This window comes from Lasioglossum baleicum, chromosome 13 (genome assembly GCF_051020765.1).
Source record: "Lasioglossum baleicum chromosome 13, iyLasBale1, whole genome shotgun sequence".
NCBI lineage: Eukaryota > Metazoa > Arthropoda > Insecta > Hymenoptera > Halictidae > Lasioglossum > Lasioglossum baleicum.
Genome location: NC_134941.1, coordinates 12,298,107 through 12,321,756, shown reverse-complemented (window position 1 = coordinate 12,321,756; position 23,650 = coordinate 12,298,107). Strand labels below are relative to the sequence as shown.

Here is a 23,650-nt window from a genome sequence, read left to right as displayed (position 1 = left end):
AGAATGGAAATATTCTAAAGATGAGCACACATCGACCGAGATCAGAATCTCGCATCGGTCGTTACGGTAACATTGGCCAAAGATTGCAGGTGCGTTGGACTAGAAAGGGAACCCGGCAGTGAATCATCGCTGCTCCAGGTGAGATGACTGTTACATCACCGATCAGGTAATCATTTCAACATTGGGGCAACGTAGGATCAAAGACTCCACCCGCGCATCGCGCGCTGGTAATCGAAAAGGGGAACGACATCTTTTCAGCGGTCGACTTTTTTCCGTGGATACCAATTACGATAATACGAACTCGATACGAGGACTCTCTATGGCTGTTTCGAGGAAACTTTACCGGCTCCTTCGGAGTTGAGTTCACGTATACACATCGAACGATACGATCGACGTTTCTCGAGACCAGGAAGTAGGGAACGCGTTGATTCGTGATCGTATTCCCGGATTCTCGGAAATCGTGCGACCGTTGGTATTCGAGAGAGAGAAGATTTCGGGGGAGTGGCGGAAGAGGCGGAGAAAAAAACAAACTTCATCTAGAGAGTGTTCTGGAATAATTTATGAAGCGGTTTTCTACGACGTTGTTTGGCCGAATTCGCGCTGCCGTTTACGTGTCATTTCCATGAACTCGACGGAATCTGAACATTTCATTTCTGAATGAGATCGAATTCCTTTCCAGTCGACGCGACTCGTCCCGCTCAGTTAAAATATCTAACTAATTCTTGCGAACCTATACAGACAATGACGCAAAGAAACTGCAAATAGTTCAACTAAAAAATTCTAGCAAATAATTAACACCATCAAATGGTACAGCAATTTTTTTTTTTAGTGGCGCCTCTCAGAAGGGAAGCACTTCGATTTTGATAATTTTTTGTGAGACGATGGTATAAGGATCCCTAATGATGTCTGCAAAATATTAAGTGTAGTTACTCAATAGTTTTAAAGATATAAACAAATAAACTTTCAAATTTTCGGAGTTTCATTATCCGTGTAAGCAGGTTGAAAGTTCAATTGTTTATATCTTTAAAACTACTGAGTAATTACACCTAATATTTTGCAGACATCATTAGGGATCCATACACCATCGTCTCACAAAAGATGATCAAAATCGAAGTCGGACACTTGGGGTCCTTTCCAGAATCGCCACTTGACTGCTAAGAGTAAATATTTTTATCCCGAAAAATGTCGTAGAAAGGAAAAGAAAATTTATATCTTTCGTATGGCTACATTCATTTGAATGCTTAAATATTGATTACTAGACTGCGGATCTTTATGCATTTATGAAGAAATTGGTTCAGTAAAATATAAAACAATAAAATATTAGAAAAATTTAAGAATGTTGTAACGTCGTTTTTAACGCAACAAAATCATTAAGGAATGAAATCAATTTTTATTTTAGTCCTGCTGCGCACAATCAGTAAACAACATTTTTAATTTGCACAAAGATCCACACAGTCTATTGATTACAAACATTTGTTAGACTTTGTTCAAATCTTCCGGGCGAGTCTGACCCGTTAAAATACGGCAAGGGGCTAATAAAGGCCCGAAATTTTGTCGAACTGTGCGATTTCGGCTGGTTATGGAACGTCGTGAGAGTCGGGCACGGCCCAGGTGAGATCATCGGTGATCACGTAGGCCAGGATTTGTTTTGATCGTTTGCCGAGGTGATTCGTAGTTAAAACACGAGTCAGGTCCGTTGAACCCCATAGATGCTTTCTTCTTGGATTCGGAACATCGTCGTCGGCTGACGTTAACCTCACGTCACGAAAATGTTAACGAGTCCCTGTGGGAATGATTTGGTAAATGCATCATGTGCCCGGGCAACCGACGTCATAGGCATACCATTCGGTCGTAGGCGAACCGAGCCAGTTGCAGTTCGTTGAACCTCGTTTTAGAGGATCCTCGGGCATCCACGTCAGCCAGGGTTGTTGCGTAACAGTCTCTCGAATCGTCGGGGAATCAGAAAACCGCAGGTGCAATGGGACACGAGACGATTATGTAGATGAACGGGTACTCGTGCATCGGAAAATTGTCTACACTATTCGGAGATTGAGGTCTCGAGTAGATCTAGGCATCGTAAATGTATTTAAACCTGACGCAGAGATAACCGGATGCTAAGTGACTAAACTTTGGTCGGACTAAATACGTTACCCTGGATCTAGATCGAGTAACCTATAACGTAATATGATTAGCGAAAATTATTTAATGTAGATGTCAGTGATAAGAACCGAATGGTCCAGATGTAATCTAGAACCTGCCTGTGCAAATCAGCTGAAACAGAGTAATGCAGAGTAATTAAGTCAGACGTAACCAAGGTTGATTCATTCAGACATAACTTCATAGATAAGCAAAGTGGACAGGCTTAATTCAGAACTGTCTGATACGGATCCGATGGCTGGCCCAGACCGATTTGAACTAATTGGTTCAGACAGACTGATCATTAGAATAGATTTGGATAGCTGCAGAGACTAGTCGTGAATTCAATTCTAAGAAAAGAACCTTGAAAATTTGCCTACACTCAAGGCCCAACGAATCCCAACACCTTAGATGCCACATCTACGATAGGGCTGTTACTTTCCTTCGACGATGACGAGTAGACTGCGGATCTTTATGCAATTATGGCACTTGGAAATTTTCAAAAATGCTACGACGGAAAATATGACAGAATTCAGTACGATTTTAACCCGGCGTTGGTAAGGTGGGAAAATGTATCGTAAGTGGTAAGGTGGGGTCTCACAGACCCCCCGAAATAATATATTGTATTATAGAAATAAATACCTTTTTCATATTTATAAGATTAGGTATTGCTTAAGAGGCTTGCAATTTATCAGAGTAAAAACGCAGATCCACGAAATTAAATTTTTATTATTCAAAAATACTTAACTAATGGAACATCTTTACAATGTTACAATCAATCTAAAATGTCTGGGGTCTGTGAAACCCCACCTAACTAACGCCAGGTTAATTAATGTCAGTTCTGAAAAAAACCACTACCACGGAAAGTAAGATTTTATTGATTCGAGTTTCTTCAGATTCGCCCACAAAAATTGCCAATTGCATAAACATCCGCAGTCTAGTCCTAAGCTTCGGAAAAGTAACAGCACTGATCTGCGGTCCATTCGCTCCCCTATCGATATCCAAGAAGTTCCACGCGAATCCTTCGCGATCGGCAAAAAGTTCCGCAACGAAAAGGAATCGACAGGATGCGACTTGCGGAGAGTGCACGGAATTTTGCAGGGTACTGTCCCGAGCAGGATTCCATCATCCGCGTCGTAGAAACTAAGCTTGTCGATGATCGTTTGCTTAGGAATGGTCGTTGGAGTGTGCGTCCGTGGAAAAGGCCGATATACAGGGTGATTCAATGGGTAGTGGAGGCAACACATAGTGCCGCCACCAAAACATCGAACGCTTTCTTTCGGGTGTCGACGAAGGGGCCCACATCGCTTTTACTTGAGAGGTTCGCGACGATCACTAGCGGAGACGACTGTATGCGTGGATCTGTGAACAGGTTGTCCTGATTAAACCACGTATGTATACACGCACACAGCTGTATCACTGTCGTAGTACATAGTCATCGTCGTCGAGCTTCCAATGACGGATGTCGGCCTCTTCACCGACACTTGTCCGCTTCTACTTTAGTTCGATGCATAGCGGGTCGTGCAGCAACTTGCGGGAATTTTATATTTCAGAAAATTATTTACCGATAATATGTTTGGGCCACTTTCTTGATTCTCGCGGATCCCTTAAGGGTTGGCTGTTTCTCTCCAGTTTTGTCGTAGACGAATAAAATCTGCAATCTAGCATTTAACCCTTAGCACTCGAACGGTGACTCTGAGGCGCTAATAAAAATTGCTGTGCCATTATTCAAGATATTGAAGTATTTGATCAACTACCAAAGATTTAGGTATTATACCAATTTCATATCCATAAAATTTAAAAAATCATAGAGAATGGAAATATTCCAGGTCGGAATTGCAAAGGGTTAATAATGTGTAATTAACAGAGACGCGAAATTTGTCCAGTTTCTCGCGATTCCGGCGTAGAGTGGAATGTTTTGGTAGGTGGGTTTTGGCTCCACTACCCAGTGAATCACCCAGTATATCGTGTGTTCGTGCCCGGACGGGACACACGGGCTATCGTAGGGATTCTAGATGCCTAGTACCTGTGCTTACAGGTTTCAGTACGCCGTATCTAGGCACTAGCACTGTTGATTAGCGACCGGTTTCCTAGTCAGCCCGTTCAGCTAGCCTACAGTATACATAGATGCTGTGAGGCATCTAAGCGCGCCGCGCGGCTCTTCGTCAGGAATCCCTCGAGAACGGGGAAAATAAAAGTAGCTCCTCCTTAAGGCGATCGACGCGTCCGTTCTATCCAGAGAGCAATTTCAGATCGGCGATTCCACCGCTCGACTAATCTCTCTCCTCGGCCTTAGAACGATCGTTCCTCGAGTCGCTACTTCTCGGAATCCACATTAGATTTTCCGGGCGAAATAATCTTCTAACGCTTGATAGTCGCGACTGGTTCTATCGGGATCCCATAAAAATTAACACACCGCGTTTCCTTGAATTTATTTAACCATTTCCCGCCACGGTCAGCATCGCGTCCGCTGGGTTACAGGATTTATTCTTCAAGGTACGCCTCAGTTTATTTTTGCATATTAGGGTAAAGTGCCCAAATATGATCCACTTTTTGTTGATGTCATTTTTTGATTATTTTAGAACGCCATTTTTCGACTAAAAAGTTACCAGTTCTAGATGCATTTTCTAGTTATATGATTCTGGGGTCAAGTTCTTGGGGAAAATATTTTTTTTGTGGTGTGCCATTTGCAGGTTCCAGCGAAAGAGGTTCATAATATGGTACCTATTAATTGAGTCCCTGATATGACATCTAGTGCCATATTCGGCACCCACACCAAGAATGTCAATATATAGCTATACCCATATTATGGAACCCTTGGTAGTTCCATATTGGGAACTCCACGTGGACTGATAATACTAGCTACTGACAAAGAAAAAATGAATTTCAGCCCAAACCAACAGTTGGCAAACATTACTATAAATAAACTGCAACTACAGATGTGTTCAAACATTTCAAAATCACCTACCTTCCTCGAAAAAGATACAATCGAAAATCTAACCTCAAAAATATTCAACACGTGGAGACACAACTATCGGAGGATCGATACTAAAATCTATAAAATGGTGCGATTGCACATGATAAACTAAACAAACATGATAAACTATTGTTTGAGGATTTTCTCACTACAGTGCGACTTCTCCTTCACAAGATATAAGGTAGTGCCATAATAGGCGACTGTACCATATTTGGGCACTTCACCCTATTACGTTAGAGGAAAAGTTCCGTGAATTCTGAATCAATTTATAAAAATATATCTTTAATAGTATTCAATGATATAATGTCCAGCTGAATCCCAAGCTGTCTGCATTTCGGAATCGGCGAGTTCTCGGCAGAAAAGTAAGCCACAGGATCACCGAGTGGATTCGTCCGCACGAGTCTGATCTCTTTTTGAGTTAGCGGGTCGCGCGGCCAGGTCAGATCGACACGGTTAAAATTCGAGAGAGGTGTTCTCGCGCGTGTAAGAATCTGCGATATGCGATTTGATCCTGCGATTCGAGCACAACTGCCCGCGCAACAGGATCCCATGGATTTATGTGCATTTTGATGGGTGCGAGATCGCCAAGCGGTGGGCGTACGTGTACCGAAGTCCTCCCGTACTTGCTCGATGCATATCGATTACTTCTATCGATCCGGGACGAAAGTGTCCTTCGATCTAGCACGCTATCCTAGCGCTCGATCGCGTAGGATCCGATTTAGCTCCCTTCTGTTATTCAGCGAATCCGTTCCACCGTGCTCGGAATAATTATAATAATTAGACTGCGGATTTTTCGGCAATATAAAAATTGCATGATGCAAACGATACAAAATTTGTTTCTTTTCCAGATAATTCCAGATCATTTGAGTCGAAACTTGCACAACAGTTGAATGATTTGCATTTGAATTAGCTCTTTTGGAGGGAAAGTTCTGCCGCGTTTTAAATAACCAGGTAATTTTGGTGGCAACAAGTTGTTACAAATACTAACAATACGTTTTTATAAATTGATTAAAATGTTTTCCTTAAAATACGACAAAACTTTCCCTCCAATCAAATTTCCGAGTTGTTTCTTCACGTAGAATTACTATCTACCACAAAAAACTTCTCGAGTTAAGTATAGTTATAACGTGGTTCGCATAAGACCGGTGGAGGACTATTTAATTCCTGGTTACCCGATGACCAAGTGTTTCGACTCGTGGGATTTTTGCTCTCGGCGCGGTTCGTGTGTTTTTTGGGGTGTGGTAATCGCGAGCAACGAAATCGCTTTCTTCGGAGGAAAAGTGACAGCGTAGCGATGCGGGGAGAACGCTTAATTGAGTTTTCTCCGGAGTAACACTTACCTAATCCATAATTTAATCGTCGGAGCCGTATAGTCGATGCCGTTCGACAAGCCCACGGTCCCGATTATAGCATAACTTAGGAACGGCGTCGTTAACTTGATCTCGAATAAGGCGTGGTATCTGGGTGCCTGGGTGGGTTCTCGTTTGGTTTTTCTTTGTTTGTTTCGCAGGCCGCGTACGGGAGATGCGGTTCGAACTGCGAGAGAACGCGCCACGCTGCTCCGCGCCGCGCCGGGGCTGATTACGCGTCAAGATGTAATTGGAATACGGGTTAAGCAGCGAAGGTTTAGATCTCTCGGCTCTCCGCGGGAGAAACGAGTCCCGAGCCTCCTCGGCTTTTTCACGAAAAAAAGAACACCGAACAACAGTTATCGGTGTGTTTAACGAGGTCGCTTTCTACCCTTTTGCATTTCTGTTTTTCGCCCGCGTTCTAATGTTTTATATTGTGATGTTATAATATTTTACAGTGTTTCTGTAAGCTATTCCGAGGCTTAGCTTTAACCTGTTAGTACGTAGTATGAGGACGACGAGTCAACTCGTCATTCGTGTTCGCTGTCGCTTTTCAGTGGCTTTTCATTTTCTTCTTAATTCAACTAATAATTCTTCCACTTTAACGAGCCGTATCATCGATACTGGTATAAACTGCGTTTTTCGCTTCATTTTATTCGTCTTCTAGAAATATTCCTAGAAATGTTAAAAAATCGCAGGGTTAACAGCTTGATAAATCAATACAACTATTTCCAATCAGGATTGTTGACTGCCTAGTTCCAGAAGCTGCATCCGAAGAACCTTTTTAATACAATTTTGTCTGAAAAGAAGGTCCGCCACTGTAGGATTCGATATTCGGGAAAAATCGTCAAGACAAGATTCTAGATTCGGCGAGGTTTTGCAAGTTCGATGTATTCCGATGGAAACAAAGAACCGCGACACGTCCAGTCGAATATTTTTCGGATGCAGCGGTCCAGGTTGACGCGACGTCGCGATCATCGCGGCTAGACCGTGCCGAAAGTTAGGCAGATGCACCCGGTCGGCCGATTTGAAAGCCAAATTAGCGTCGCTGCATCGAAATCACCGGTTCCCGGCTGGCGAATAAATTTACCACGATCCCCTCTCCCTCTCCTTATTTTTCTGTCTCTGTGTCTCGATGGTTTTTGGACCCCTTCTCCTCCACATTACTCTCCCGATTACCCTAAACGGAGGCGAGAACGTTCGCTACCGGTGTCGGAAGTCGAATCGACACCTTCCACGCCCTTCGAGATTCCCATAATCATCTCGTAATCGTTCAGCTGAAATTAACCGAGCATGTTCTAAAATCCTGGGTCCCAGGTTCATGATTACAAAATAATCTGCTCGCATTGGCTAAAATTTCTGAGGAACCTTGCGAGATGTAGACTTCAGAGCAGTGGTCCCCAACCTTCATCACGAAAAAGTGAAAACTACAAATTAATTATTTGTTAGAAAATTTTGGCGCCTGCCAGGTTGGAAACCGCTGCTTCAGAGGAAGCTCGGACCATAATTCCTAGATTTGAACGACGGGCGAAAATCCTCGGAGATGTTCCGAAATCTGTTTCGGAACAAAGCTTGGCGGGCCCACGAGATGCGAATACGACTTTGTCGTAGGTCCCCCATGGATCCGCGAGCCACCTTGACTCGAAAAGGACGGTGAAACGACGCGCATGTGTCTGTCTATAAGGCTGGTACGACTACGTTGCTGTATCCTCGGGCGTCGAAAAATCACGTCTTACGACACCGGTCGCCGATTTATCTTAACAGCGGAGCTAAGTGGTCGCGCGCTATTTTTGCCCGTCCTTGAGTCTACAAAAAGGGCCGGGATTACCTTGAAACGGGACTCACACGGCTATCCATCAAATGCTCATCGTGTGCTAGAGAGCAAACGAGGGACTCTCCCTCCGGGGTTCTGGTTTTGCTGCGACGCGACGAGTTTTCGACGCTTCTCTCGATTCCATTCTGGTGGGGTGAGTAATGAGGAGACCTATAACGGGGGGTAGGGATTCGAGAGGGGTCTGGAAGGGGCACGGGCGGGGGGACTAGTTTAACCAGAACGCTCTCTAACGAATCCCCCTAGTCCCGCTGCCTTGCCCGCGGTCCACTGGATATCATCCAGTGGGATAGCTTAGGTCCCAACCGCCTTCTTGGTCGTGACCTCGGATTGGTCGATAGACGAGCCACCGGGTACTGATTTCTTGTCCTAGGTTCCGGAGGCAGACTTGACTACCTTGACGCAAATCCACGTGAACTTGCGCGGCGCCGATGAGCGACTCGCTTAGAAACCGAGTTGTTATGATAGGGCCTCGGACTCACCACTGATCCAGAAACTGGACGCTTCGAAGGGGCATTCTGGTTTTGCCATTTTTCCGAAATCGATTCTTTCTTTTTCTTGAGATTTTCTTTTTCAGTACGATCGCTGCGTGGAACATGCAAAAGACAGTTTCAGTCTCAAATATAATGAGGATATTATCGACTGGAAAATGTGTTAATAGAATTCTGTATTGTTGAAATGAAACAGTTCTGGAAAAGCTCGAAGTCCGGAAATCTTTGAGGAATCTATCAGGGTTACCTTTTAACAAAAAATCAAAGTAAAATCCATCTAAAAATCATGAAGGGACCTCCAGAAAATTAAGGACCCCCGAGCACCTCCAAAAAACCACTTTTCCTCTCAATTTCCATGACCAAAAAATAAATACTGCAAGCTCGAAGAACCTCGTCAGCAAATCAGTCTCTCAAAGAAAATTGCAGATCACAGAAAGCACGTATACCCAGAAAATAAATTTAAAAAAATTGTGGCTATCCGAAATACGACGAACGAAGATCAATGATGCATTGCATCCACTAAGGGCGTAGATCGGTAGGTTTGCGGGGTACTTTCGATTTTCGGGCGGAGGCATGATCGTTGCCAAAACTGACCCGAACTAATTTACCGTGTTATCAAGACGCGCGCGCGGCTGGTCGCGAAAGTTCGTCCCCGGGTGAAATTAAACGGCGCGACATTCAAATGAAAGAGGCCCCGAAAACCGGTTCCGCCGGCGCTCGTCGTCGCTGGCTCTGTCGCTCTTCTGGGTAGCCGGCCGGTCGGCTCCTCGAGATAAATCGACACGGAAGAGTGTCGTAATCGGGGCCGGGGTACCGTGGTACCCCACGTGGTGGGTGACGCAGGTGCACCACACACTGCCTATGCTCTCTTTCTTTTCTCTCCCCCTTTCTCTTTCTCTCCTTGCCTCCGTTTCTTCTTCTTCTTCTTCTTCTTTCCCCTCACTCTTGCTCGCCAAACTGCTCGCCTCGAGATCGCGAATTCTAGCTCGAGTGTCCGGCTCCTGTGAACCGATTCATTTCGGACAAGTGCACACCGTGACAAATGATCCTCGAACGATCTACAACGTGCATCATGCATTCTTATACTGCGGATGTTCGTGCGAAATGAAGATTTTGCAAGTCAATCGTGAGAAACGGAAACTAACTTCAGAGTTTTATATTCCGTTTGTTCATTTTTGCTATGAATGCATAAGATCAAAGGAAGAAATTAATTAAAATTGGTTAAATCATCTCACATCCATCATGCACTACTAGACTGCGGATGTTTGATGACAATGTATTTTCTAACTTCATAGTTTTACATTTCACGTATTCAGTTTTGCTGTAAATGCATAAGATTAAAGGGAGAAATTAATTAAAATGGGTTACGTCCATCCCACACCCAGGCGTTACTATTCCATGCCAAATCGATCACTTTCTGCAGGCGCCATCGTCGATTTTGTTCTAAATGAAATATGTTGTAGTCCATGTGAAATTAGGGGGGGGGGTTTAAGTCATCATTTTGCCGGTTTCGAATTTATTTAGAAATGGCAGGCCTTCAAATTTTTCAATTTTTGCCCATTTTGGCGAAAACGGGCCTCGCTTACGAATTTTTATCTCGGGAACTGTTTGTCCCATTGAGCTACATTTTTTTTTTGTTTTATTCGAGAAGGATTGAGCTATTACAAAATAATTTTTTCAACCTCGAAAATCAACTTTATAATGTCGGAAAATTTAAACAAATTCTTTTTTTAAAAGGAAGAAAAGAATTAAAATGTGTTGCTGTTCATTCGAGGTTTCCACTGAAGTTTCGGATATTCTGTTTGAAGCAGCATTTAACAAATTAGTAATCACCGCTCGTTCCACTTCGATCCTCTGGTGTTGAAAAAGAATCAGGTACTCGCGATTTATTATCGAGTCCCAGGAGCCCAGGATCTCGTTTGAAGAGTCGCTAACGAAGCAGGGAAGATGATGCAGGCTCGTTAGGGCCCGCAGGATGCGAGCAGAGATGCGTGGACTACTTTTTACCGTTGTCGCTTTTTCTTGCTCCCAATTTTGCCGATTCCTCGGCTGGCCAACCTGCCCGAGTCCCCGTTACCGACGATCTCCGATCTAGAACCTGATATATCCTTGCATCCGTCTATTTCACGGAATTTTGCTCGAACGATCTTGATACTCCGGCGAATCATTAATTTAGATCACAAGAGGTTCGAGTAATCCGTGTCTTCAACACGGTTAAATCCAAGCTTCTCGAGCAAATATTTATTTTCTATTGAATCAAAATTTATTTATGTCGGAGGCGTGTAAATTCCGTGTAACCAATTATACTGCAAGTTGTGTGCGAGTTAATTATCTTATTAAGCTGAAACTAATATATTGATGTTTTTAAATATTTTTAACATGTCCACTGCTTTAAATTGAGCGTGACCATTTTTTGTTTATAATATTCTATTAGGTGCACAATAGGACCGCCGAAAATTACCAGAATTAAAATAATCGACATTTATTAATTTCGTATTATTTGAAAAAGTTTGGATGCGAGGATTTCAAGGGAGAGGCGATCACGGGCCCGGCAACCTCGATAGATCCTAATGATCGATTTACCGGTGCAAACGCGATCGCGGTGCAGCACGACGCGGCGCCGTGTTGCGTAACGTCCCAATTCCACACACCGTGAAACGTGGAAGACTTCCTGTATCCCGGTCGCGAGACAGAAAAAACTTTTACCTTCGATCGGCATTAGCATCGGTCCCCGTGCCCGTAACGATCCATCGATCCGTCGTCGATCGCGTAAGACGACGCATACACACCGTGCGTATGGAATCGGCCATCGGGTTTCGCGTCCATAAATGTATCCGTCGCGAATTTTGCAAGCGAGCATTTCCACCGTCGAATAATCTGCTCCCGCTTCGCTTGTCGGCGTCCTATGACGTCAGAAGTCTGCAACGATCGCCAAAAATCCCGCAGAAACTCGATCCTTCTTTAAAATGCACAAAAATGTACGGAACGTGCAAGAAGTAGAATTTCGATTTCTCCTAAAAATTGATTAAAAATCAGTCACCCCTGTTTTTTAATTTAAAGTATCAATTTTAAAATATTGTACCTTTACAGAAATATAATCTTAGAAAACGCCTGGCCCATGTACTTACAAAACTCTTTAAATTTCGCCAGATTTTCCAGATTTACCACTTTTGATTGTTTATAACTCGTAAACCAATTGACCAATTCCAATGAAATTTTCGGAGCGTGTATAATTTATACAACCTGACCAAACACATCTTTGAAATTTTCGTTATTGGCCAACTGAAAATGTAAAAATCAATTTTTACTATTGTTTTTCACAATTCCGACCAAACACATATATTTCAACATATATTTTAGACTAATTTATTTACTAAACTAATTTATTTACTAAAATAATTTATTTAGCCTTACAGAGAAATTGTTATTCTGCAAAAAAAGTAATTTCGACTTAAAGTAGTGTATGTGATCAGTTTTGCTCCTAACTGTACTGTTGCAATATTTCCAACGGATTTCGAGGATTTCGCGAGTCTTTCGGTTCAGTATGGCGACCGAGGGACCGGTTAATGAGATGACGCGAGACACTGATGTGCTGGCGATAATGTGAGCGAGTTGGCGAAATAGGCGGACCGTTTGCGAGCGTATGCGGTCATGTATGAGCCGTCTCTGACCGTTAGAGCGTAATGCACGACCGCTACATGCAGATCAACGTCACCGGGACACGCGGTCTTTCCCGATGCAGTAGAGGAGGGATAAAGTCGCTCTTTAGAAGGGGGCAAGCCGTTACATTTTCAATAATTACTTACATAACTCGTAATCCCACAACCAAAACCAAGCTCTCGCGATTCTGGGACAGTGGAATATTCCCTGGAGCTTTTCGGCCGATCCTTCCGCACGTTTGAACCGTTCAATATAAACAGTTTATACCAATTGATCGGTAGAGGGGCTCCGGTGTTTGAGACACTGCCAATTACAATTTCTAGTTGGAAGCCTTGAAAACGGGGACCAAGCCAAACCAGAAGAGCCTGTCGATTTTATTCGTCGCTAATCCGGGCAACCTTGATTTTCGGCAGCGGTCGCCTTCGGGAGCTATTCGAATACCAAACGTGTTCCACGCCATCTTTATCTGGCCGATCTATCTGCTGGACCATCACTCGAACCTGCCGAAAATAAACGCGTGTACTTCCTCTGGCCCGGCGCGCAGCGGTTCCTTTGGTAAGTCTTTGTAAGTTGAAATACAGTCTAACCGAATTTGTAATTAATGCAGAACTCGACTAAATTATCGATCGAAGTACGAGCGATTCCTGCGCATTGGTCGCGACATCCTCGTGTCTCCACTCGAATTTGTCCTCGTGGATCCTGTGACGAAGGCCGAGCTTGTAGGGAATGTTTAAAAGTCTGCGTTTTTCATTTTACACGAGCATTCCTTCTTTCTGTCTGTTCAGCAAGCGAGGGTTGCTGTCGAGCGCACGCGGAAAAAAGCCGTTGGAATCGGGTTTTTTCGCTGAGGAGGATACACGTGTGGATCTAGGTAGAGCATGGCGGAAGCGGCTGCCGCGAAATCGGTGCCGATTGTTCTAGTAACTTGACCGTTCACGAAGAAAGTGAGATAACCGACGCGACGCGGCTCGGTGACACACTTTCCGTGCCGCTGCTCAATCACTGCTGCAATTAAACCTCTTTCTGTTTCGTTCGCCGACCAACGCCGACTTCGACAATTGCATAACAGCTCCTTCTAGAATCATTTCCCTGCGTGGCGGTTCGGGAATTTGCAAAAAGCTCCTTTGAACTTTCGCGCATTTATTTTTGCATCGATACACAATCGATTGAATTCAGTTATAATTGATTAACTGCGAGACGCGGGAATTATTTTATCCACCGAATAAATGTTTCTGAAAGAAGACTGTTGTTCGGATCTGGTAAGGCAGCGATCGTAAAAGGCGGCGACTGAAAGGACTCGGTGATAAATCGGCACGAAAACCCTTAAAAATGAAACCGAACCAGTCGCTGTATAAATCGTCGTCGGGAAGAACGAAGCCGCTGCATCCGGTATCTCGTCGCATTGTTAAGAACTCGCGGAGAGCCTTGATTTTGGCCGGGACCTTCGTCAAGTCTGGCCGGTTTCGCGATATCTGTTGAGAATGGATCGGATCGAATCGAATCGGATCGATTCGTCTCGCCGAGGCTCCGCTTTTCGCGGACGCGCCGCGATCTTGAAATTCCATGGCTCCAAGGCTCGGCTCCGCTCTGCGTGGGATCAAGATCGAGCCGCGATCCAGAGAAAACACGGCCGGATTCGCCGAACACCGCAGCCGATTCCGCTTAATCCTCGACTGGCTTCCAGAAACCCATTCTCCTTCTTTGCTTGTTGCTTCTCTTCCTTTTCCTTCTCTTTCTTTCGAGGGATCCTCCACCTGCTTGCTTCATCTTCTTCTCCCGTTTCAGCTTTCTTGATCTCTTTGTGGAGATTCGAACAGGAAATCGATTCTCGTCGAAGGATTCTACGCTTGATTATTGCCGGGAAATTGATATTTGCGAAAAGATTTCTCGTTCAGATGGGATTTTTGGCAGAGATCCGCGAGATGAGCCTCGAGAGGTGCCACGAATCGTTCGCACGGAATCGACGACGACTTGGTCCTCGCGTGACTCGAGATATTTTAATAGATAATAGCTGGCGAAAGCAATTTTATTTCGCGTGCAGCTGACGAGCCCCCGTCCTGTTCCAGTCACCTTGCTTCGCGGCCGATCAGCGAATTTCGTTTCTTTTCACCGTGGATCGCTTTTTTGGGGATCGTTAGATCCTCCTCGGGAGACCCGTTCCTCACGTATAACTGGGCTACGCATGTTTTCGAAGGTACCTCAGGTGTTTGTTCGCCTGGTATTTGAGAATTTCTGGGACACGATGCAAGCACGTTCGTCTCTTTTATTTTTCAGAAGTTCTCTATAGATGCTGCCAAACCAGTAATCAACTCGGGGAAAAAAAGTACTGTGCAACGTGGGCCAAGATGTAGTTCAGCTAAGAATAGAACGAAAGTCAAGAATAACAAAATTGCGTTCGTGGCGGTATTTTCGAGAGAAAAGTGGATCTGGAGATTCACGAAATACGAGCGCTATTCGATAGAATTCGGTCGAGGCGTCTGATCACGAACTGTCGATTCTACTTCCCGTCGAAGCTAATGCGCGAGACTCTGACGAATTTCCCGAAGCCTCCAAACGTCTCATTTGTCCCACGCTTTATATAAAAAATTGCAGCAGAATTTTTCTTCGGCGTACTCGACAAAACTGAGAATCTTAAAATTATGGTCTTCGAGCGAATCGCCGCGATGTTTGGTCGCGTCGGATCGTCGCGAGGATCGATTTCAACGGTATCGAAAGCGAAATGAAAAATCCCAGGGGAGAAAGGAGGGGAAGTGGCCGGATAAAAAGAAGCTTCGATTCCTCGGGAGAAGGCAGGAGAGCCTCCAAGAGAGTGAGAGAGCTTTCCCGTTATGCGCCTCCTCTCTAAGCTGAATTCGAGCTGCCGGCCAGAGGCCGGTACCGCTAGCTTCCCAGAAATCGACGCTCGATAATGCCTCTCGATACGGATGAAGCAATCTCCTACTGTCGCGCACCGCCGCGAGAGGGGAAAAAACGCACAGAGGGTGGGGAATACGGACGGGACCAGGTGGGGGGAAGTCGCGCATATAACCAACACCACTAGCGCTCATGTTTTATTCATCGATTTAAACGAATTCGAAGTGTACACCGAGAGGCAGAGCGCTTCCTCATTGTCACAAACGATAACACGCCAGCCCTTGTCCCACAATTTCTCACAATCGTCAGCTCTTGTCTCGCAACTTTTTACCTGAAAGCTTCCTCACGGTCACCGTTCTCCGTCCCTTCCCCGAGACCTTCGACTCGCCCGCCATTTTGGTTCCGGAACCCTGAAGACCCTCGCTGAAACATAATTTGCTTGCACGCGAATTTAGACGAATTCATTTCCTTCTTTTCTCCGATGCTTTTAATAATTCAAATTAAAAATCTGAGACCCTCCATTTTGTCGGATCCGACTCTACTCGGCCGCCATTTTGGTTCCGGAACCCTGAAGACCCTCGCTGAAACGTAATTTGCTTGCACGCGAATTTAGACGAATTCATTTCCTTCTTTTCTTCGATGCTTTCGATACTGAAAATTAATTGATAATTAAAATGAAAATGTGACGGGTCCGATCCACGAGAATTCTTTACGATGATACGTGGACAGACGCAAATTTATGTCGGAAGGATCCAGCCTTCCAGACGACGTTTACGGAGTTCCCAGAACGTGATGTATTATAATAGGATCGTAGTTTTCGTGGAACGTACGGTATCGGCGGAGAAAAAAAGCGGGATTCGCCTTGCGAATCTGTGTGCGGTATATCCGAGGAACGTTCTCGATCGGTAGAAGTGGATCAGGTGGATTCAGCATCGGAAATAATTACGTCCGACTTAAATTCGATTCTACTGCGTGACCTACTATGATCGCATTGCGCTCAATGTTGACGCACGACCCGTTGTTTTTACGCTAGAACCAGCTAGAAACATCATGGTACTACGTGCACGAGGTTCGAATCACCTCTTTGCAACCTAATTTTCTACGTCTCGACGATTCTCGATCGATCCAGGATGCGCGTCGCTCTTTTCAAGTTTAATCAACCCATCTCGTGTCGCAGTTGTTTCAAAATAGATCGGTATAAGCTGACGGGTTCGTTGCTATCTTTATCAGAAATTTCAGTGTTCGTGTTACAGAGTTGTCGCAACGCATCCGGAGATATTGTACCAGCGTCCGCCATAATTAGCACCGTTCGGCTGACCGGAGATCGAATTCGATAGCCTCCGTCATGGGAAATCGGGAAACGTTTGGGAATCTCCGTCGTGACATTGCTGCGTCTGATGCGAATGTTTTGATGCGTTGATCCTTTCTTTCATCACTGCGATCTGTACGATGACCGTAGATTGACAAATAGAATGTTAGGAAATTCTTCTCTCCACTCGTTTTTGTCGCAGGCGCACAAAATCAAAAGTCTAGTCGTCAGGAACGTCATTCACAGCTTCGATATTAATTCTCCAGATAATTGTTGAACCTGGAAAATGTTAGCGAAAGTGATCTGATCTTCATTATTTCCTTTCTTTCACTACGGCGATCTATACGATGAAAATAGAATGTGTGGAAGTTCTTCTCTCCACTCGTTTTTCTAACAGCCGCACAAAATCCGAAGTGCAGTCGTCAGAAACTTGATTTACAGTTTCGGATCTGAATTCTCCAGGTAAATGTTGAACCTGTAAAATGTCAGCGAAAGTGTGCTCTTCCTTTCCGATCTCGATTATGGTACAGTACCGCGATTCACCAAGGAAGTGCAGCGACGATCGATCGATCCCGCGACCGTGGCCAGCATTAACGTCACGTTCATGACACTCAGAAAAGTTGCGGACGCGCATCAAGTGTCCGGTTCGCGACTCGCGTTACGAGAAATGGAGCCAAAACTTTCGACATGAGTGTTTGTCGGTGGCCGAGCTAAATTTTCGAATCTCTCAAGGCCAGGGGCGAGCATAATCACTTGCAGAATATAGACTACGAGAACACGAACGCTAATAATCAGCTCTGGAAATTACCTCTTGAAAAAGAAAGAATCATCCCAAAAAACAGTAGAAGACTTACAGCTGAGCTTTCAGAAGCTACGAAATTCGATCTTGACAGCGGACAACTAACCTTTCGCAAAAATTGGCGGTCGATGCTTGCAGTCATCAAATGTTTCAGTGCTATAATTCAATACCGGATGCAAGGTCGTTTTACAAATCGTTTCTATGACAGTTTACTTGAGGAAAAATAGTGGTAGAGTTAAAACGCTCACAATCTTGTCCTGCAGCTTTTAATTGATCGATATCGAACGTTGTTGTCGACTGGTTTGTCGAAGAGGAGGAAAACTCAATTTCTAAACTTGGAGAACCACTTTTGATACTTTCTTGGGCTTCAAACACGTTCTCCATAGGCGCCAGGAATATTTTCAACGGTCTTCAACTGTATCGGACCGTTTTCAATGGTAAACATCGAATGTAGAAGTCGTGCATCTTAATAGAAGGAAATTTCTGTGAAAATGTGTGCTACGAGAAAGTATTACACCAAAATCGATCAATGAAAAACCTAATTTTCAACGATCTTCATCTACATCAGACCGTCTTCAATGGTAAAATATTTCTATAAAAATAATTGCTATCTTCCCAAATGCTACCAAAATCGTTCAATTACCACCTCCCTTTTAATCACGATCGCGATTCCCCTAGGTCCCAGTCCCAAACACGTTCTCCATAGGCGTCACAAATATTTTCAACGATCTTCAACTACATCAGACCTTCTTCAATGGTAAAAAATTTCTATAAAAACAATCGCTGTCTTCCCAAACGCCAGCAGAAAGCACGAAACCAAAATCGTTCAATTACGACCTCCCTTTTAATCAGGATCGCGATTCCCACGCGCGATGCGACAGTCCCCTAGGTCCGAGTCCCTCCACAGTCCCACGAAGCCAATTGCCATCAGTTTTTCCTCACCCAATGCCGCTGCTAGCATCGCCGACCCTAAATGGCCCATCAGAGAGCTGGAGCAGCTCGAAGGGCTGGTCTCGCGGGAAAAACGTCTGGTTTTCTCAGTCGTGGTGCAGCTGGAAGAGCGATTCGTTGGTTTGCGGGCAGAGAAGGAAGGGGATCATCGCGCAAATCGAACCGGAATAAATCGTCTCGAAATCGGCAGGATCGAATCGGTTCGTGTGTCGGAGCATGCGTTTCAGAAGAGCGGCAGCCGGTCTTGGTTTGTGCTCGCTGCCGGACACTGTAAGAGGCGCACACCACCGTGGTCGCTGCCAGAAAACCCGATGGCACCTTAAGGAGAGAAGTCAAGGGCAAGAAGCGTCCCTTCGTTACCCAGTCTGGCCCAGCTTGGGCCCTACTTGGACCCCACTCCTTGCGCCCCGGTCTCGTCTCCACCCCCTCCCCGTGTCAGTCGGCACACACCTCGTTCGTCGGCGTGGTGTGTGTGGTGTGTGTGGTGTGTATATCTCTCTTGGTAGAGAATCCCTTGCTCCTCCAGCCCCCTTCACCTTTCTGGATCTCCCCCTCCGTTTCCCCTTGCGCGCACCTTCTATCGCCACCTCCCCCTTCTGCCCTCGTCCATATGTATGGGGTTGTGGCGCACAGGCGACGCAAATGTGCTGACTACATTACGCCGCTATATAAGATAGCCGGGCAACCATCCTATCCCCACAGACCGAGCCAGATCGGCAGACCGTTCACAGACGGGGACCAACCGACACCGATATATTATCCACCGACACGACACGACACGACACCGCGACACACCGCACACCGTACCGGCACACAACACAACACTGTGTCTGACAACCAATTTTCTTCGCTACTGACACAGAGAGAGAGAGAGAGAGAGAGAGAGAGAGAGAGCCCTCCGAGAGACTCTGTCATCCAAACGCTGAACCGGTAGTAAGCATCTACTGATCGCGATATCGCGTTGCTCCACACACACACGCACACGCACGCACGTACAGAGATCCACGAGATCCTCTCCTCGAGAGAAACTGAGAGAGAGAGAGAGAGAAAGAGTGACAGAGAGAGTAACGAGTCTCTCTCGACCGGGAGAAAGTGAGATTTTCGGTTTCGACGAGGCCGTCATCGGTGTCCCATCGACCGCTGTCCACTGCCACCGGACGCCGATATCCACTGTCAACAAGCGCCGATCGCTTGTGCATACCCTACGCTTGTGACAGAGAGAGAGAACACCGTGAAACCAACCGCAGACCACCACCGGCTAAGATGATCCCTCTGACAGCCACCACGTGCTTCCTGATCGCGGTCACGTTCGTCGCGCTCGTTGTGATCCTCCTGGATCACCTACGATCCAAGAAACCGTCCAAGGAGGACATCCTCGGAGGATGGAACGACACCATGCCGGAACCACCTGGACCGAAACCGTGGCCGATCTTAGGCTCTCTACACATCCTCGGGAGATACGACGTGCCCTACAAAGCATTCGGCGACCTTGTCAGGGACTACGACTGTCAGGTGATCAAGCTGCGAATGGGATCCATGCCGTGCGTGGTCGTCAACGGGCTGGAGAACATCCGGGAAGTGCTGACCATCAAGGGACACCATTTCGACTCCAGACCGAACTTCGCCAGATATCATCTACTCTTCGGCGGGAATAAGGAGAATTGTAAGAATACCACTTTATTTTTTCTCTCGAGTTCTCTTCTTCTTCTTCTTCTGCTTCTTCCTTCCGCGTAGCCTTGACAGTCGATTAACGATCACTGTGAACCGCGATTTTACGAGCGGAATTCATTAGACGACCCACCGCGACGTGACAGCCGAGACGTGCCGTAAACTACCGCCGGATTCCGATTATTCGAATGGTCCTGCCCGTTGCGTAACCGCTCGCTGAACGAATTCCTGGCGAATCGGAGACGATGTTCTCGGAGATTAGCGTGCTTCGAGACAGGTGGTTTCTTCTTCAAGTTCGTTTCACCCGCTGATTCTATTTAAAGATCGGATCTTTCCGTAATCGTTACGTTATCGTGTTCGGGACAGCTGATTTCTTCTCGTCGATGTTTGTTAATAAAATTACAGAACGCGAATCTAGTGTCAAAGTTATTAAACGGGTTTGATAAATTGATTGCTCGTTCGTCGATCGGCGGATCGAAGGGTTTCCGAGGCGAAAAATTGAAATTGGTGGACAGGCTGGCGAAAACTCGTTCCCCATGCTAACGACCTTGCTATCGTGTGCTACACGTGAGCGGCCCGGCCCCGTTTATTTTTCGCGCGGCTCGTGCTTTCGTTCGAGTTTGGTCAGCCAACATCAGCCGAAACCCGTGCTAAGGTCAACAGAGCGAAGCGGTACCAAGTGCAGCCCCGGCAAAGGTCACGGTACCACTTTCACGCGTTCCTGGCTCACCTGGCCAGCCGGCAAACAGGATCAAGGCTGATCCACCGGAGGCGATTCCGACACTCGAGAGAGAGAGAGACCCGCGCCCCACCGTTTTCCGTTCTCTCTTTCTACACACCCACGATTAGACCGTGCCGCGATCACTTTCCAAACGTCTCATCACCCGTTCCGCTAATTATTCAACGCATTTCCGTCCAATATTTTGCCGAATTCGGTCCCCTGTAAATCGCTACGAGCACTTTCGCAGTGCCTCGTCATCGAATTTGGAAATTATTCGTTCTAGTTTTCCGTTAACAATTTTTTTTATGAATTGAGTATGAGACTATACCCTCCAGAAGGGCAGTGTCAATCTTCACGATCTCTTTCACTAAATAATATTTAGTTCCTCAGTGTTTCGATCCGTAAACATCGATTCACGGCTCGAGGATCGAATGTAGATCCGAGAATCGCGTGTAACTTCCCAGAATCGTGGATCTCCCAGCACAGAGAGCTAGCAATGGTATCCTACACGGAGAAACCAGGTCACTTCCTGTTCTGCTCGCGGCCGCTTCGATTTCAAATCGAGCCGGCTCGCGCGCCGATGAATCGATTTTCTGCGGAGTGCGCTCGATCGGCATCTGCCGGCTTGCATTTCCGCGTGTCGCTTGTTCCCCAAGAAAGAGAAAGAGGAAGAGAGGACTCCCGGTCTAAGGAAAGGGAGAGGAGAGGAGAACGAACCGAGCGAGTCGACGAATTTTTCCTTTTTCGCCTGACAACCGAGTTATTTCGAAATGCGTTCGCTACGCGTCGACGCGTTGTGCGCGTGCTCGAAGGTCAAGTTTAACGCGCCGATGGGATCATCGTCGCTCGATCAGGATCAATGAGAATCTCCGTTACCGTCCGCCTCGTAATAACTGTTCCAAAAGACTCTCTCGATGGAGATTCACTTGAACGATTCGAAAGATCCGTTGAAAGTTCTGATTGTACAATTTTCTAAGCTATCAATTCTCAACGAACTACTCTTCCAATAATAATTTCATTACTTCCCAAATTTTACACAAAAATGGCACACATCAAGCTTACAATCTCGGTAGCTCACCAGCCTAACGCACAGCTCTTTCAAATGTTTCAGCTCTCGCTTTCTGCAACTGGTCCGAGGTGCAGAAAGCGCGCAGAGAGATGCTCCGCGCGCACACGTTTCCCCGCGCGTTCTCCGCGCGCTACAACGACCTGAACGGCATCATCGGCGGCGAGATGGAAGCTCTGACTACGCACCTGGATTCCCTGGCAAACTGCAAGGTCCACGCGAAGCCGTTGATCCTCCACAGCTGCGCCAACATCTTCATGACCTACCTGTGCTCGAAAAGCTTCCCGCTGGATCACGCGGGATTCCGTAACATGGTCGAGAACTTCGACAAGGTGTTCTTCGAGGTGAACCAAGGCTACGCCGCGGACTTCCTGCCGTTCCTCATGCCGCTTCATCACAGAAACATGGCTAGAATGGCGCACTGGAGCCACGCGATCCGCGAATTCGTCGTCGGCAACGTTGTCAACGAGAGAATGGACAGTTGGACCGGATTGGTCGAGCCTGAACGCGATTATCTGGACTGTCTGGTGAATCATATGAAGACGGACGCTGAGCCGAGGATGTCCTGGAACGCTACGTTGTTCGTGATGGAGGATATCCTTGGAGGACACTCCGCAATTGGCAATCTTCTGGTGAAGGTCCTTGGATTCCTTGCTACCAAGCCGGATGTCCAAAAGAGAGCTCAGGAGGAGATCGACGCGCTCGAAATCGACGGTCACTATGTCGGGCTGGAGAATAGGGGATCGCTGCCCTACGTTGAAGCCATCATCCTGGAGACCATCAGGATAATCGCTAGCCCCATTGTGCCGCACGTTGCCAATCAGGACAGCAGTATCGCCGGTGAGCATCCTCATCTTCTTATTCGACGATCTTGGAACAATTCAATCCAATCGATCTGGCTCACTTGAATAACCGGACTTGTCTACCCTCTTTCCAGGTTACAGGATCAAGAAGGACACCTTCATATTCCTCAACAACTACGAGCTGAATATGTCCAAAGAGCTTTGGACCTCTCCGGAGGAGTTCATTCCGGACAGGTTCGTGCAGCAAGGTCGACTCCTGAAACCCGAACACTTCCTGCCCTTCGGCGGTGGCAGAAGGTCCTGCATGGGCTACAAACTGGTCCAATACTTGAGCTTCGCTATCCTGGCAACGTTGCTGAAGAACTACATGATCACACCGCTGTCGAAAGAAAACTACACGATACCAATCGGCAATCTAGCTTTGCCGGAGATGACGTTCAACGTCCGGTTCGACAGACGGTAGGGTCTGGAAGAGGACGAAGAACGTTGGCCAATAGAATAAGGGCCGACTCCTCGAGCCCGACTGCTCAGCTTCGAGGGCGAACTTCGATTCCGGAGGAGCTTTCGGGAGCTGAGAGCAGCGATGGATGAGCTGAAGAGAGGCTTGTCGTTATTAATTTCGCTTTCTTCAGACCAGGCATGGGCAACGAACAATCCTCAGAGTCTAATTGACGTTGGAGAAACGAAAGAATTCTGTTTATTTCGCTGTGTAGCGCGATTGTAGACGTGGCTGGCTCTCCGTGAGGCGTGGCTTGCTCGGGAGGCGTGGCTTCCGCGCTCCGAGAGCCGCGGCAACGTGCCCATGCCTGGTTTAGACGAAGCTTTAGAGAAGGTCGAGTGCCACGGGCCGCGTACACACGATGAGGATTCGATCTTCATCGGCAACGAAAGCTTTACTGACATTACTAGGTGTTTAAGCTAGCTAATTGTTGATCGTCCCTCGACGCGTGAACTTCCCCTCCGAAACGAGCGAATCGAAGACGATCAGCCAACGATTTATATATCAGGAGAGAAGACTTGGACTGATAAAGAAGAG

The 23,650-nt window shown here is 46.3% G+C and overlaps 1 protein-coding gene across 3 annotated transcripts in view; it reads left to right on the top strand.

Moving 5' to 3' along the window:
• LOC143215290 (cytochrome P450 307a1) overlaps positions 1 to 23,424 on the top strand; it is a 58,586-nt gene extending 35,162 nt beyond the window's left edge. The window contains exons 3-6 of one of the 3 annotated variants that reach the window (XM_076437311.1): positions 12,768 to 12,999; positions 14,719 to 20,019; positions 21,857 to 22,651; positions 22,749 to 23,424. In XM_076437311.1, coding sequence (XP_076293426.1) covers positions 19,620 to 20,019; positions 21,857 to 22,651; positions 22,749 to 23,077 — 1,524 coding nt within the window. In that variant the 5' untranslated portion in view covers positions 12,768 to 12,999; positions 14,719 to 19,619 and the 3' untranslated portion in view covers positions 23,078 to 23,424. Of the gene's footprint in view, positions 1 to 8,530; positions 20,020 to 21,856; positions 22,652 to 22,748 lie in introns of those variants that run through there. The other 2 variants (XM_076437310.1, XM_076437312.1) reach the window with 2 other exon arrangements.
• The last annotated feature ends 226 nt before the right edge of the window (positions 23,425 to 23,650 follow it).